This window comes from Etheostoma cragini, chromosome 22 (genome assembly GCF_013103735.1).
Source record: "Etheostoma cragini isolate CJK2018 chromosome 22, CSU_Ecrag_1.0, whole genome shotgun sequence".
Classification (NCBI taxonomy): Eukaryota; Metazoa; Chordata; class Actinopteri; order Perciformes; family Percidae; genus Etheostoma; species Etheostoma cragini.
The window spans coordinates 15,386,404-15,400,156 of NC_048428.1; the positions used below are offsets into that span (position 1 = coordinate 15,386,404).

The 13,753-nt window shown below is 39.9% G+C and overlaps 2 protein-coding genes across 2 annotated transcripts; one reads left to right on the top strand and one right to left on the bottom strand.

The window, feature by feature from the left end:
- The first annotated feature begins 536 nt into the window (after positions 1-536).
- Positions 537-8,962, top strand: nom1 (nucleolar protein with MIF4G domain 1). Its single transcript, XM_034862343.1, has 11 exons — positions 537-1,808; positions 1,896-2,008; positions 2,827-3,022; positions 4,547-4,870; positions 5,021-5,131; positions 5,527-5,697; positions 6,191-6,312; positions 6,613-6,745; positions 7,310-7,441; positions 7,562-7,671; positions 8,165-8,962. Exons 1-11 carry the CDS (start codon positions 837-839, stop codon positions 8,340-8,342), a joined length of 2,562 nt encoding a protein of 853 aa, XP_034718234.1. The 5' UTR covers positions 537-836; the 3' UTR covers positions 8,343-8,962.
- Positions 8,963-10,540: 1,578 nt separating this feature from the next.
- mnx1 (motor neuron and pancreas homeobox 1) lies at positions 10,541-13,381 on the bottom strand. Its single transcript, XM_034862344.1, has 3 exons — positions 12,779-13,381; positions 11,814-11,974; positions 10,541-11,333 (listed from the first exon to the last, which is right to left on the bottom strand). Exons 1-3 carry the CDS (start codon positions 13,260-13,262, stop codon positions 11,046-11,048), a joined length of 933 nt encoding a protein of 310 aa, XP_034718235.1. The 5' UTR covers positions 13,263-13,381; the 3' UTR covers positions 10,541-11,045.
- Between the last annotated feature and the right edge of the window lie 372 nt (positions 13,382-13,753).

Here is a 13,753-nt window from a genome sequence, read left to right on the forward strand (position 1 = left end):
AGCCACAACCACCCCTACATGCGCAATATGCTTTAAGGTTTTACCTCAATTGTTGTCAGGGTTAACGCTAATAAAAAAACTTTTCCAGAATTGGTTTAAACATAATGTTGTATTTGTAATTTCATTCAGAAGGTCTTCTAATGAATTATTCTGAATATGTGTCTTTTTTTTAAAACATCCCTGTTCCCCAAAAGAGTTTGCTATTATTCATATTAATTAATTATCTAAAGTTGGGATGATGTTGTTTAAGGGTAACACTGGACCACATATTTCTCCCAGTCTGTATTCTTCATATGCCACTATAGGAATAAGATTAAGAATAAGAATAATTTGTTTGCAATAAAGAATACGAAAAGTAAATTAAGGAACATTTTTGCCAACTTTCTGAGTTGTTGTTCCGACTTGAGAGCATTAAGGGGGCATCTACTTGAATTTTCCGGAATTTTCCCAGTCAGAAACTCCTCTTTCCGTATATTCCGATATGACTTGAATGCATCATAGTTTAACAGCTTCGTGCTAAAAACGCCCCAAAATAAAGGACGTCATCTCCAGGCGCCAGTTCTTTGCGTGCCCTGGAAGGAAATGGTCAAATCGTGGGTCAACAAATCGTCCTCATGGAGACACATGTGCAGTCTAGCTAAACTATTCATTTGTTTAAAATAGGCAACAGTTTTCACCCTGTGCTTTTCTGGTACGTCTGTTAGCTGTTTTATACCCTCTGTAGTTCATAACTTTAGCGTGTTAGCTAACGTTAAACTGAGTGGTTGTACGTTAGCTAGCTACAGTTTGATAGAAAAGTAACGTTAGCAGGTTAAAGTTAACGTCAATTTATAGAGATGAAGGGCAAATGGAATCAGAACAGCAAAAAGAAGAAGGGAAATGTTGTGTTACAGAAGTACTTGGTGGCAGTAGATGAGTTTATTAAAAGTAAAAGTGGCCCTGAAGAAGAGGAAAATGACCATGGCTTGAGATTTGTAAAAAAGAAAAGCAGAAAAGAGCTGCGCAAAGAAAAGCGAAAAATGAAAAAAGCCAAGATGAAAAGTTATTATGAGGGTAAGAAGCCCGTCAGTTTACCCCTGGATGATGGCGAGAACTCAGGAAAACCAGCTGATGAACACCCCCGGCAGCAGCAGCAGCAGCAACAACAACAACAACAACAACAACAACAGAAGAAGAAGAAGAAAACAAAGACAGAAGTGTCAAAGGCACAGTCCAGTAGTGCTCCTACAGATAAATCAGACAGCTCTAAAACACCATCATCTTCCAAGAAAGGCAAGAAGATCAATAAGCTTCAAGAATCAAGAAAAAAAGCACTCCTGGAGGCCAATGAAGACGAGGACAGAGAAATAAAGAAATTAGAGCGCTACCTGGGATTAAACAAGAGAAAAAACAAGAAAAGTCTTCCTCAATCCTTTGTGGCTGATGGACTTGATTACATCCTAGGTATGCTTGACTCTGGCTCATCGGCTGTGGGGATGTACGATGAGGATGATGACATGGACATGGCTAAGGATAACTTTAAAAAGCTTGATGAGAATGACTCTCAGCTGTCAGATGAGGAACCTGGAGATGAGACGGCGACTGAGGGCAGCAATGAAGATGTGGACTCATTTGACGATGAAAATGGAGTAGATGAGGAGGCCAGTGTTGATGATAATGAAGTGGTTCATGAGGAGGAAGCAGAGGAGGAGGAGGAGGAAATGGAGGCTGAGCTGGATGAGAGTGATGCAGCTGACTTAGACGATGAAAATGAAGAAGAAATAGTGGAAGAAGCAGACCCTCCTGCATCAGGCTCAAAGTCAGAAACGGTGAGTTTAGAATTTTTTGGTTACTATTGTCATAGCATTGATGCTGCAAAATGGATCTAATGGTAAGGTACATCTTCCAATGTCCAGGTCATCTCTTCAGCAGGCAAGTATGTGCCGCCTCAATTGCGAGGCAACGGAGATGATAAACGCAAAGCTGAGCTTGAAAAACTGAAGAGGAATGTGAAAGGTCTGGTGAACAGGTAAGCAATAGCACATTCCCCCTCCTACTAACCAAAAGTTGTAGTCATACTCACAATTGCTCACTTTTTGTTGCTTCACCCTGATGGCTAATGTTACCTAATATTACCAAACATTACATATATAGATATTGCTGTGTAATTTATGTTACTAGGTCAGTTTGCCAGCTCATAAATGTCTCTAATTGTAAAACCTTTACTCTACGTTTTAGCATTTTTTAATTATAGCATTTATTTCATTTTTTTTTTTTCGGCTAAAGTTACATAGCTTTGCTTAACCATTTCTGTACAATTTTCTTAAAAAATATTCACTGTAGTAGCCAACACATTTTTACATTGTATACCAAAGAAATTGATTTTTGTCAGAGTCAAAATAAAAAACATTCCATGCCGTTGGGACACTGTATGAACCACTAAGAGTTTCTTTCCTAGATTTTAGGGTGCCCTCTCAGTTCCTTCTGAATAATTTAAACCAGATTTATTAACAAGAATATTTTTATTTTCAACATTTTAGTTTGTTTGTCTATTTTGCTGTTGGTGACATCTTAAAAATGCGTTTTTGTCCCCCGAAGATATTCATTTTACAATATTATGAGATAAATAAAAGAAGCAGGTTTTTGCAGCACATTTCAGAAGATCAGAGTTTAGCCTTCAAATATAAATGGATTTGTACAAAAGATAAATATAGGCTGTATCAAATCTTGTTGGCTAATGTTGTTGTCAAAATAACGCCTGACTTCTGAGCTTTGTCTTTTGTTTGCTCTGTTTACCAGTGCAATTCTTTTAAAAGTGATAATTCATCCATTTCCTAACTTCTTCAGGCTGAGCGAGCCCAACATGGCGTCCATCAGTGGTCAGCTGGAGGAGCTGTACATGAGCTGCAGCAGGAAGGACATGAATGATACCCTAACGGAGGTGCTACTAGCGGCCTGCGTCACCCCGTCCCTGATGCCTGACAGACTACTGATGGAGCACGTCCTGCTTGTCAGCGTCCTCCATTACGCCGTTGGCTTAGAGGTAAACACGGCCCACTTTACTTTCTTGGATGAATCTTAATTAAAGAGGTTTTACTTTCTGGAGGCATTTCTATTTGGAGACCTTCAGTTTACTGGCTCATCCACTGATAGGAGTGACAGCAGGAGTCGGGTAGCTTTTGGTTTTATCTTCCTGTGTGGGAGAAACGGTAACCACTGACCTGAGAACTGACATGAACTCCTGGATTATTCATTAGAGGCAGGGGGAGGGGTTCAAAGGGATTTGCCGCTTTTGCACATACACTGTCGGCCTATGTGCTTTAATGAATTGGAAAGTGACATGTAACACCTTGGTTTCCTTTGCTTAAGGTGTAATAGGATTATCTCTCAGTTCTATTACCTCTCCATTCTGTAAATTACCTTTAATAGGATCATTTATAAAATTAGCCGCAGTCAGCAGTTGGCTTTCAACATAGATTGAGGGATCTTTAAGATTATCTAAGAAACATTTTGCACCATTGAATAATTTTGATTTATTATGGTAGTTTTCTATCAACCGCCATTTCCATCAGTTATGATTAAGTTATATACTGTATTGCCGCCATGTGGGGATACAGCAATAGTCCTAGAACTTAGTCTCAACCCTTCGTGTTATGGAGTTTTACAATGCAATCATTATTTATATTTTAAGGTCTTTTTTACTTGAAACCGTGGGGCTTGTCTTCAACCTGTGTGATGCTGTTATATTGAGCCATTATATATCATGTGTCATTGTCCACAGATATTACATACATGAACCCAGTTATAACATAGGGGTGGGAATCTCTGCGCACCTTTCGATTTGTTTCTGATTCAGAGTCAAACAATTCGATTCTAAACCGATAACCAACAATTGTTTTATGTACATTTCCATGCATGATTTAAAAAAAAATATACATATAAATCTGAGTTTGTTACATTTTACCATTTGCCAGTATTTGTCACACATGTTTTAAATTTATTTATTATTTTTGTCTACTGAGGGTTTTTATTGTGTGGTCATTCCATGCTTAAGCCTTGAACATGTTTGTGAAAGTCACCTTCTCTCACAGTAATCGTCCATGTCAGAGGCTCAGTCATGTTTAAAGGTTAAATCGGCTTCTTAGAACATGAAACACGAGGTGGTCAGATGTAATGGGATAAAGTAGATGAACAGCCTTTATGTGTTTTTCCTAATTGTTTTATGTGTGTCTTATTAGATCATGTTTATGTATACAAAACTTACTGTATTTTCCTTTTGGCCATTTTTGTGTGTTTTTTTCTGCACTCTTGCCTAAACTCTAAGCTGTTGTCCATTATCCCATCCTCTTTCAGTCATTCTGTTTTTTCTGATTTGTTCATGTCTGGATACAGTAAATTTGAAATAAAAATCAACACATTCAAAAATAAAAATAAAAAATTATGAACTTATCAGAATCAAGCATCAAATCATTCTAGAGAGAATCACAATGCATCTAAAAATATTTTTTTTTCTCCCCTATAATAACATGAATGAAGTTTTGAATATTCTCCTTTGATAATTTTCCAGGTGGGAGCCCATTTTCTGGAGACGGTTGTGCGAAGGTTTGACGAGATGTACCACAACTCGTCTGAAAGCAAGGAATGCGACAACTTGGTTGCTATTGTCAGTCACCTCTATAACTTCCAGGTGGTGCATTCTGTCCTCATCTTTGACATCCTAAAACTTTTGGTCGGAGCTTTTACAGAGAAGGACATTGAACTGGTTTTATTAGTGCTGAAGAATGTCGGTTTCGCCCTGAGGAAGGACGACGCTCTTGCTCTCAAGGAGCTTATCTCTGAAGGCCAACGTAAGGCCACCGTCATGGGCTCCAATCTCCAGGATCAGACTAGGGTAGGGCAGACAGAATCACTCATTTACCAGTCATTCTTAATAACATATTTCTTTTCTGGTTTTAGCTACAGCATTCCATAATTGATTGTCCAATTATGTATACAGTTGGAAGCTTATCTCACATTACTTTATATGCACATGTGTTCACAGGTGCGTTTTATGCTGGAAACCATGCTGGCTTTGAAGAACAATGATATGAGGAAGATCCCAGGCTACGATCCTGAGCCTATGGAGAAACTGAGGAAGTTGCAGAGGACTCTGGTGGGTGATTTTTTACAACATGACCATATTTCGTTTGAAATATCCCCATTTTCCTACATTTGTATGAAAATGGGGATGGGAATATATGAAAATATGAATAGATTTTTTTTGTGTAGCTTATAGGCACTGGTATTATTCCTTACTGAACGTAATTGTATTCTTTCAATGTTATTTTCATAGTAACTTCCACTTGTACCACCAGGTGGCCCCAGAGTTCCACCTTTACCCTCCCAAATTCCATAGTGAAGCTGATGCTTTCAGCATGACCATCAGTATAGCGGTTTTAACAGTTGTCTAGTTATGGATTGCTAATTTTTTGTCTTTTCAATATTTAACCAAATGTGTTTGCCAGCTAAGGGCAGTTATGGCTAATTCTTTGTAAATGTGGTTCTCAGATCCAGCGACGTGCAGGAGGCAATGACATGAAGCTGAGGGTCTCTCTGAACAATCTCCTGGCAGCAGAGCAAGTGGGCCGCTGGTGGATTGTCGGCTCGTCGTGGAGCGGCGCGCCCATGATTGGCGAACAAGGGACCACAACCTCAAAACAGAGCACTGCTGAAGGACAGGTAGATTACTGGAACCACAGAAGATACACGAGTACAGTAGACATGCCAGTACAGATCTGCATTGGAGCTACGCATCTTTTATGTAAATGGTTTTAGCAGTCTCCTGTTAGAGAAAGCAGATATTTAACTGATCATGTCCCGTTATCTTAAATTATTTTTGCCACTTCACATCAGTTATCCATCATAACCACCACTTACATCAAAATGTTGCCAAATTTCAACAGTTTCATTTCTTGTCATTGAAGTTCTGTACTGTTGGTTGTGTTTAGACAACATTTAACATTTGAAAAGCGTATCTTATGTTTATAGAAAACCCCTTTTGTATTTTATTTTTATGTAAGGTATTGTAAGAAAAGTATTAACATTTTTTTAATTAATGAAATTGAGGTCTTGTCAGTATCATTCAGTGATGTCAGCACTTTGGCATTAGCAGTGCATTTGGCCTCAGTAGCATTTCTCACTTAACTTTTGTCATTTTTTTTATTTGTTTCAGTTTAGTGCCAAAGTCTTAGAGCTGGCTAGGAAACAGAGGATGAACACTGAGGTCAGAAGAAACATCTTCTGTGTGATAATGACCAGCGAAGATTACCTGGATGCCTTTGAGAAACTGCTCAGGTCTGTTATCCCTCACCTCTACAGTGCCTCTCTATGTTAAAGGACAAGTCTGGTGCAAAATGAACCTTGGGGTTAATAACACGTGCACCGAGTTCGACTGATCTGTGGGATTTGTTTTCATGCTATTCGAATGTGACCGGTTCTGTCACAAACCGCTAAGTTGTCGGGGCACTGGTAAAATAAAAAATAAATCCCTATTTCTATACCATTAACAAAGCTCAACATAGCACTAAACTTCACAGCAGCATAAGTTGCCTAGCTGTAATGTATTTTAAAGCCTTTTGTTTGCTCTTTGTAAAGGATGGGCCTAAAGGACAAGCAGGAGAGAGAGATTATTCATGTTCTGATGGACTGCTGTCTGCAGGAGAAAACCTTCAATGCCTATTACGCTGTACTGGGAGAAAAATTCTGCTCCCAGGATCGCCGCTTCCAGGTACTCTAGCTGGTAAAACCCACACCTTGACTACTGAGAACTGAAAATCAAACTACTCTCACCTACACACAACTTACAGATAAATAGACCCTATTTTAGATCTCCAGGACCACATCAAACAACACAGTTATAAGAAGATATGAAGAATTGTATGTATGATTAAGTTACCTGTTGGATGTGTGTGACCACCCAGTCTCTAAACTGTATGTGACCCATGTGTGGCCTGTACTTCACCTCTGCAGCGCGGGAGCCTCTCACACCTCTCACCTCTGATATTATTTGACTCAAACTGTGACTACAAACAATGGAGGTGCTACCACACTTCCTACTTTGCAGCCATGTAGGCCGCAGGTCCATATCAGAGACTGATGACCATTGTCCTCATCAAAGAGCTCAAACCAGAGCTGGTGGGAATGTTTGCTTTTCACATGTAAACTGGATCTGGATTAGAGGATTACCTGTGCAGAGAAGCCGGTGTCCGTTGTTTCCGCCACTGTTTTCTTTTAGAATCCCCTGTGTATCTTTCAATACAATCTTTCAATTTGATGTCCTGTATTCTTCAAGATGACTTTCCAGTTCAGCCTATGGGACAAGTTCCGGGAGCTGTCCAACCTTCCCAGCAGCACTTTTAACAACCTGGTTCAGCTGGTGACCCACTTCCTTCAGAAGAAGTGCCTCTCACTCTCCATACTCAAAGTGAGTGACATGCCCTGTGCAGGTTAAAGCTTTAACTATATTACATCTATATATTTGATGTTAATTTATTTTAATCTTAAAACGTGTCCATGACTGTCACCTCTGTGTTTTTATATGTAGGTAATAGAGTTCGGGGAGCTAGATAAGACCACCGTGCGATTCTTGCGTTTGGTACTCACCAAACTGCTAAAAGACCTTGAGCCTGAGGACCTAGCCAGCATATTTGGAAGGTGAGCTTCATTTTGCATACACTTAGTTCTTAGAGGTTTGGATATTTAAACATGTAAATGAATGCAAAACAAGACGCACTGAAAAACAAAACCATGAGTCTAAGTCTAATAAGTCAACCATGCTAGCAACTCGGCAAGGATGTACAGGAGCAATTTGAGCTTAATGCTAACAGCAGCATGACGATGCTTACATGATGTTTCGCAAGTATGAGTTCATCATTTTAAACTCAGCATGTTATCATGCTAATATCTGGTATTTTGGTCATTCACGGCAATCCATCTAATAGTTGTGGAGATGTTTAAGTCTGGATCAAAATGGTGGAGAGACCAAAGCTGCCATCTATGTATCCAAACTGCTTGCATGGCCAAAAAGTCTATTTTATCTGTCCTGCAATGTTGACCCCTATTAGCCTACATCTTGTAAAACCACTCCTCTGTTTTGCACCACGTAAGCATCTAACATCAATGTCCCTCATTGTTTCCCATCCACCAGGATTTCAGGTATTCCCAAGCTAGGAATGCTGCGGGAGGGCTTGAAGCTTTTCATCAGCCACTTCCTACTGAAGAATGCCCAGTCAAAGGAACCAGCTGAGCAAGCAGTAATGCTGTCAAAAGGCGCCCAGGTTGCCACCAAAGCCATGGAGGCCAAAGAGGCCAAGCATAAACTGTAAAACCCATACACACACCCATACACACCAGAAACTCAACAGACGTTCATAACACAACAATGGAACAGTAACCTAACAGTAAACCTAGTTTTCTTTAAATAACAAAAATATGTTTTTGATATTAAATGAATGTTTTTGCTTTAGGGTGTCCTTTATATAATTGTTACCATAATTGTTAGATTTTTTAAATCTGGAAGAAACTGATGCCTTAGAGACACACCAGTATTATTTATTGGTTCAGCTTTTTATGTTCCTGTTAATAACTACATTTTGCTTCGTGACAATTTGATAGCAATATCTAAATTCCTAAATACATTGTCCTTAATGGTGCTTGTATATTTGGAGTGAAACAATTTGTTTGCTCAATAAATCAGACATTTTGCCGAAACCTTTGACTCTTTAGTGGAGAGAAAGAAACAATTTTCTCTTATAACCACTCTCTTTTCTTCTTCTTCTATGCCATAATATTTTTTTTCTGGGGCCGCCCTCATGGAGGCAGTGGACAGCAAGAGTTAATATTGTTGGGTTCATACATCAGGAATCATTCTTCTAGGATTTACTGAGTCTATTTACACCTGCAAAAAATAAAGCACATTATTATAAAAGTCTTTCTCAGCCTTAAACATAACTGATTAGTGAATATTTGTATGTTATCCTTTTCTGTTGATATTTCCACTAGGCTTGTTCCGAGTGTGACATTAACAAGAGCAGTGAGAATAGAGAGCTAGGGTGCTGTCGTTCATTCTGTGTACACATTGATGAAATGACCCAGGGGCTTCTAGTCTAGCCTATTCTGTTTGCTCGCTGACATCAGTTACTGCCCGCGTGGTTAGCATAGCAGAGTCATTCTGTTACATTTGATACTTGCTTCTATTAATTAGCTCCATTGGTGCGTCCCGAATCAATCTGAGGCTGGAGCGGGACCTGAGGTCAGGAATGGGCCACCCAGGTCGATGAGAGGAAATGTCCTTCACTAGTCCACAAAGCACACTGTAACCTCATGTTGACGGGAGAGTTGTTTTAATTACATTTAGGATGCAGTGTCTGTTTTTGATGACAAATTTGTTGAGAAATTATGGAGATTACTGGGAGACAAACTTGAGAATTTGTCAGTCAAAAGGTGGAGATCGTGGATCAATAGGCACACTGTGCAGTCCATACACTGGCCATTGTCTGCAGCCGTGAGCCAGTAAGGTTTCCATCCTCTTTACCTGGTGTATACTGTTTGGGTTTGACCCTCAGCTGAACTTTGTTGCAGTCTGCTAGAGCTAAAGCAAACAGCCCAAGATAACCAACAGATCACTCAGTAATCAAATGTCACATAATCAATCCACCCCAGCTATAGTTTAACGCTGACCGCGGGAACAATGTTACCAAGTATTGGACCATATTGTGGAGGATTTTCTGGAAAGTCACTGATGCATCGTGTAAACTCAAAGTGTACAGATGAGTTATCAAACCGACCTTATAGCCCATTGGTAATCAACTGATGTTGCATATAAGACTAGGCTGAAAGATCATATTGGATATCAGCATATTGGTTAATAACACACCCCAACTAAATAAGGGATTTGTGTAGGTAGGGAACTTAGTCTGATGGGATGTCTTGTTTGCATTTGAGGAAGTCAACACTTATTTTTCCTTGAGCCTATTATTTTTGGTTTCAAATCAAAAAGAATGTCTCGTGTTTTTATTCTTAAATTAAGACAATGCAAAATAACAAAATTAGAGATGACAGACTATGCCTATATTTGGACACTCAACATGTAGGTTATTGAGGCTAGTAACGTATTTATAGGTTATTATTTTAAAAAGCTTTGAGCAATAAAAAAACTGTTTTTTTTATGTGTGCTCTAGGCTAAAGTTTCTAATAAATTCAGCCCTGAAAATGGTGCCTGAGCAGCCAAGTTGTCGCTGAACAAGCCGTTTAAACGGGATATTAATGCGAGCCCATTGCTAGTGTGGTGTGAAATGTTTCCTCCGTCTGACTGCCTACCCGCTGTTTGCTCTCACTGCACGTTTGCACAGATCCGACAGCGCTATTAACAGCAATTCCCATGACCCGACCTGTCTGAGCAAGGAGAAAAACACGAGCCTGTGTTCGCATCCGCGCTGAAAACACTACTCGTAAATCAGCTGACTTGTCTGTATTAAAAAAACTCAAGTCTTGCGCCAAAATGCCAACTGAGTTTTATATAAAAACATTTTATTTCACATTGTTTGCACCAAGAGAGACGCTAAACAATAATTTAGCATGCACTGGTATGACCGTTATATAAATACAGTATAGAAAAATAAACATAACATTTTTTCAGCGTGATATGACACACTATACAGAACACCACAGAGAACAAAATAAGGTCAGAGTAAGACATATGACAGCGGACTATTTGTGTGGGCTATAGGATATTATTGAAAGGTTATTGCTGACAAACTAACCATCACAGCAGGGGAAGATTGCCAAGTCCTGAGCCAGTTTACAGCGTTTGCATATAAACCATGCAACGTGTCACAGTTTACTATAGAGTGCTGAGTGAATTATGACACAAAGATCATCTATTCTTGACCTAAATTTAATTCTTTTCATGACAAAAAAAAACTGCTAATTAATGGTTAGAGGTTGGATTACATGCCGTCAACCCGTCCCCCCCTTCCCCCCCAACAGTCATTATAAATGAAGATCGCCACCTTCGCCTTTCTTCAGCTTCAAGGCTGCGGACTTATGTCACTGGTGTGATTCCTCTCGTCGTCTGAGGAGCAGTCTGACGAGTTGTACAGGAAAGTATCGCCTTCGTCGTCATCACTGTCTCGAAAGTCTCTTATTCTGCCATTTTTTGAGTCTGTCTTGCTCTTATAGTCCGACTGTTGAAGTCCGTCAGATTGCTCCTGGCCGCCCTTGTTGCCTTTCTGCTTCTCGGCCTCCTGGGCGGCCTGCTCTTTGGCCTTCTTACTTCTCTTCCATTTCATGCGTCTGTTTTGGAACCAGATTTTAACCTGAGGAAAGGATAAGAATTTAGTTTAAGTTTTTCGGACATGTAAAGGAGGCTACCTGTGCGTAACTATGCGCAAAGATTGCGTAACGGTCACCACGCCACCTGACATTGACCTCTCCGGTGTTACAACTTTCCTATACTGAAAGTTGGCAGTCAGTTCATCTAGTGTTGTTGTTTTTTTACATCCCTTCAAATAATAAAATAGCAATAAGATGACATAATTGCCATTTGCCCATGCACTTTTTTTATACAGTTGAAAAATAGGGGGTACGATTTTGTTTAGAACATTCAGGATGCATCTGGATCAAAACAAATGGCATTTAATCATTTTTGTGTCATTTATTATTTTTATTATTTTCAGAAAAATAAATAAAGACAAGATTTAGAATAGAAACCTGGCTAAATGCATTAAAACACATTTCAAAATCTTAGGTGAACTTAAATGGTTTAAATACAGTATGTCATCGCTAAGAAATCTCACCTGAGTTTCTGTCAGCATGAGGGACGTGGCCACTTCAAAGCGCTTCGGTCGTGACAGGTACTTATTCAGTTTGAATTGATGCTCCAGCTCCAGCAGCTGCTGACTTGTGAATGCAGTTCTTGGTCGTCTGCACTTACCAAGCAAGTTGGACTGAGCTTGAGCTGCAAGAAAAAAAGAAAAAAAATACCATACATCTTTACATTAGACTGGTTTATGAATTCCTTGCATAAAATACATGTACGTTAATGTGCAAAACCAACAGCCCGCTTATAGCTATTTATATAACCAACAGCTGACAATAAAATAAACAAAGAGGTCAAGGCAATCGTCAGAATCAGTATACAATTGCCAACCCTGTGTTGTTATGTTGTAATAAAACGTTTTTTTTTTACATATATATATATATATGGTCCCTGAGCAACAAGGTCGTCCACTTATGAATATCCCCATAGAGAAGCTATTTGCCACTTCATTTTGAACAAATCTGTTGAAACGAGCAGAAACAAAAAGGCAGTATCTGGTGAGAAAATAGCATGTCGACTGTGGGTTTCACACTCCTCTGCTACTTTCCCACTGTCCATTATCTGTCCATTTTAGTTCCTCTTAGAAAAACCATCACTCCATGACAGCCTCTTCATGCAGACGATCAGAATATGTGAGGGAAATATTTCGCCATCAAAAACCGCCTTTTTTTTAAAGAAAAATAAGAGAAGCATGCCTTTCTATATCCGAATCTTTAGCACAGTAACAGATTCTGTCCCTGAGCAGCATCATGCAGGCCTACGATATTTATTAATACTATTTATTATTAGTTATAATTACTATTATATTAATACCATAAGGTTAAGATCAGCCTTTTATAATCTCTTTACATAACCAAAAGGTTATATAATATTTGTATTTATTTATTTGGAGTAAAAAGAGCAAAATATGACAGAACATTCTGTAATGAATCAGCTACTTACAATTAAAGTCAGACATTTTGGGCAGCATCATCCCGGCTGTGGAGACCCGGAGCCAGTGGTCCAGCTGGAAGGTGCTGGCTGTCAGTTTGATGGGATCACTGTGGTGGTGATGGGAGCCGTGTGGATAGGAGTAAGACAGGGCAGGGTGTTGGCCTGTGAGGGCAGCTGCGGAGTAGGTGTACATAGGATGGCCGTAGAGAGCCTGTGCGGGGATCCCTGCAGTACTCTGCGGATGTAATCCAACCATGCTGTGCGGACTGTTCAGGAAACCCGGTTTAGGAATCAACCCGCAGTTGGAGATCCTTGGCGGAGACGGCGTCTCAGTGCGTAAAGACTCTGCGCTTAGCTCCGGGCCTGCCAAACTTCCAGACGACGGGATGGAGGAGGAGGACAGGGAAGTGACCAGAGCAAGCGGAGAAGTCTGCGCCTTGGGTGTATCTACTGCTAAAAGAGCGTCAATGCGAAAGTTTTTAGATTTCTCCATTGGGGCCCCGGTGCGCGTCCTTCTCGCTTCTGCTACTGTAAACGAAGGAGAAGTCAGTGCCGTTTCCCCACCTCCTAAAAGTTATGATGTGGTCCGGAGTGTGAGAGAGGAGCTCCGTGTGACACTTAATCCCTCTTAGATGGAGGTGATTGGTGCAGCCGTCTGCAGGGGGCTGTCCCAAGCGTCACACCGGACCAACAACGCCTCTCTGCTCTAATCATTGCCAAGCACGGTGTTGGTTGCTTTAGTGCTTTTATGTGATGTTGCTATTAGAGGAAAATGACGCATAAGTTTGAAATCAAACTTATTTTTTTGTATCAATTATGACTGGATGTTGTTTTTGCCTAGTGTATTCACTAACAGTGGGTTATGGAGTAAACGTTTCCACGGTGACTTGATAAGGACTTCCTTCGTGTTATGATTACAGGAGAAAGTGTGTTGTAGCTACATTTTAGTTTTTTTTTTATAGGCTACTGTAGCCTATACATTAT

Excerpts from the sequence above, each read along its gene's own strand:
- mnx1 (XM_034862344.1), bottom strand. The coding sequence starts at position 13,262 with ATGGAGAAATCTAAAAACTTTCGCATTGACGCTCTTTTAGCAGTAGAT. Across the intron at positions 11,975-12,778 it reads CAAAATGTCTGACTTTAATT|CTCAAGCTCAGTCCAACTTG; the intron begins GTAAGTAGCTGA and ends TTTTTCTTGCAG. Across the intron at positions 11,334-11,813 it reads TCATGCTGACAGAAACTCAG|GTTAAAATCTGGTTCCAAAA; the intron begins GTGAGATTTCTT and ends TCCTTTCCTCAG.
- nom1 (XM_034862343.1), top strand. The coding sequence starts at position 837 with ATGAAGGGCAAATGGAATCAGAACAGCAAAAAGAAGAAGGGAAATGTT. Across the intron at positions 6,746-7,309 it reads CCCAGGATCGCCGCTTCCAG|ATGACTTTCCAGTTCAGCCT; the intron begins GTACTCTAGCTG and ends GTATTCTTCAAG. Across the intron at positions 7,442-7,561 it reads TCTCACTCTCCATACTCAAA|GTAATAGAGTTCGGGGAGCT; the intron begins GTGAGTGACATG and ends TTTTATATGTAG.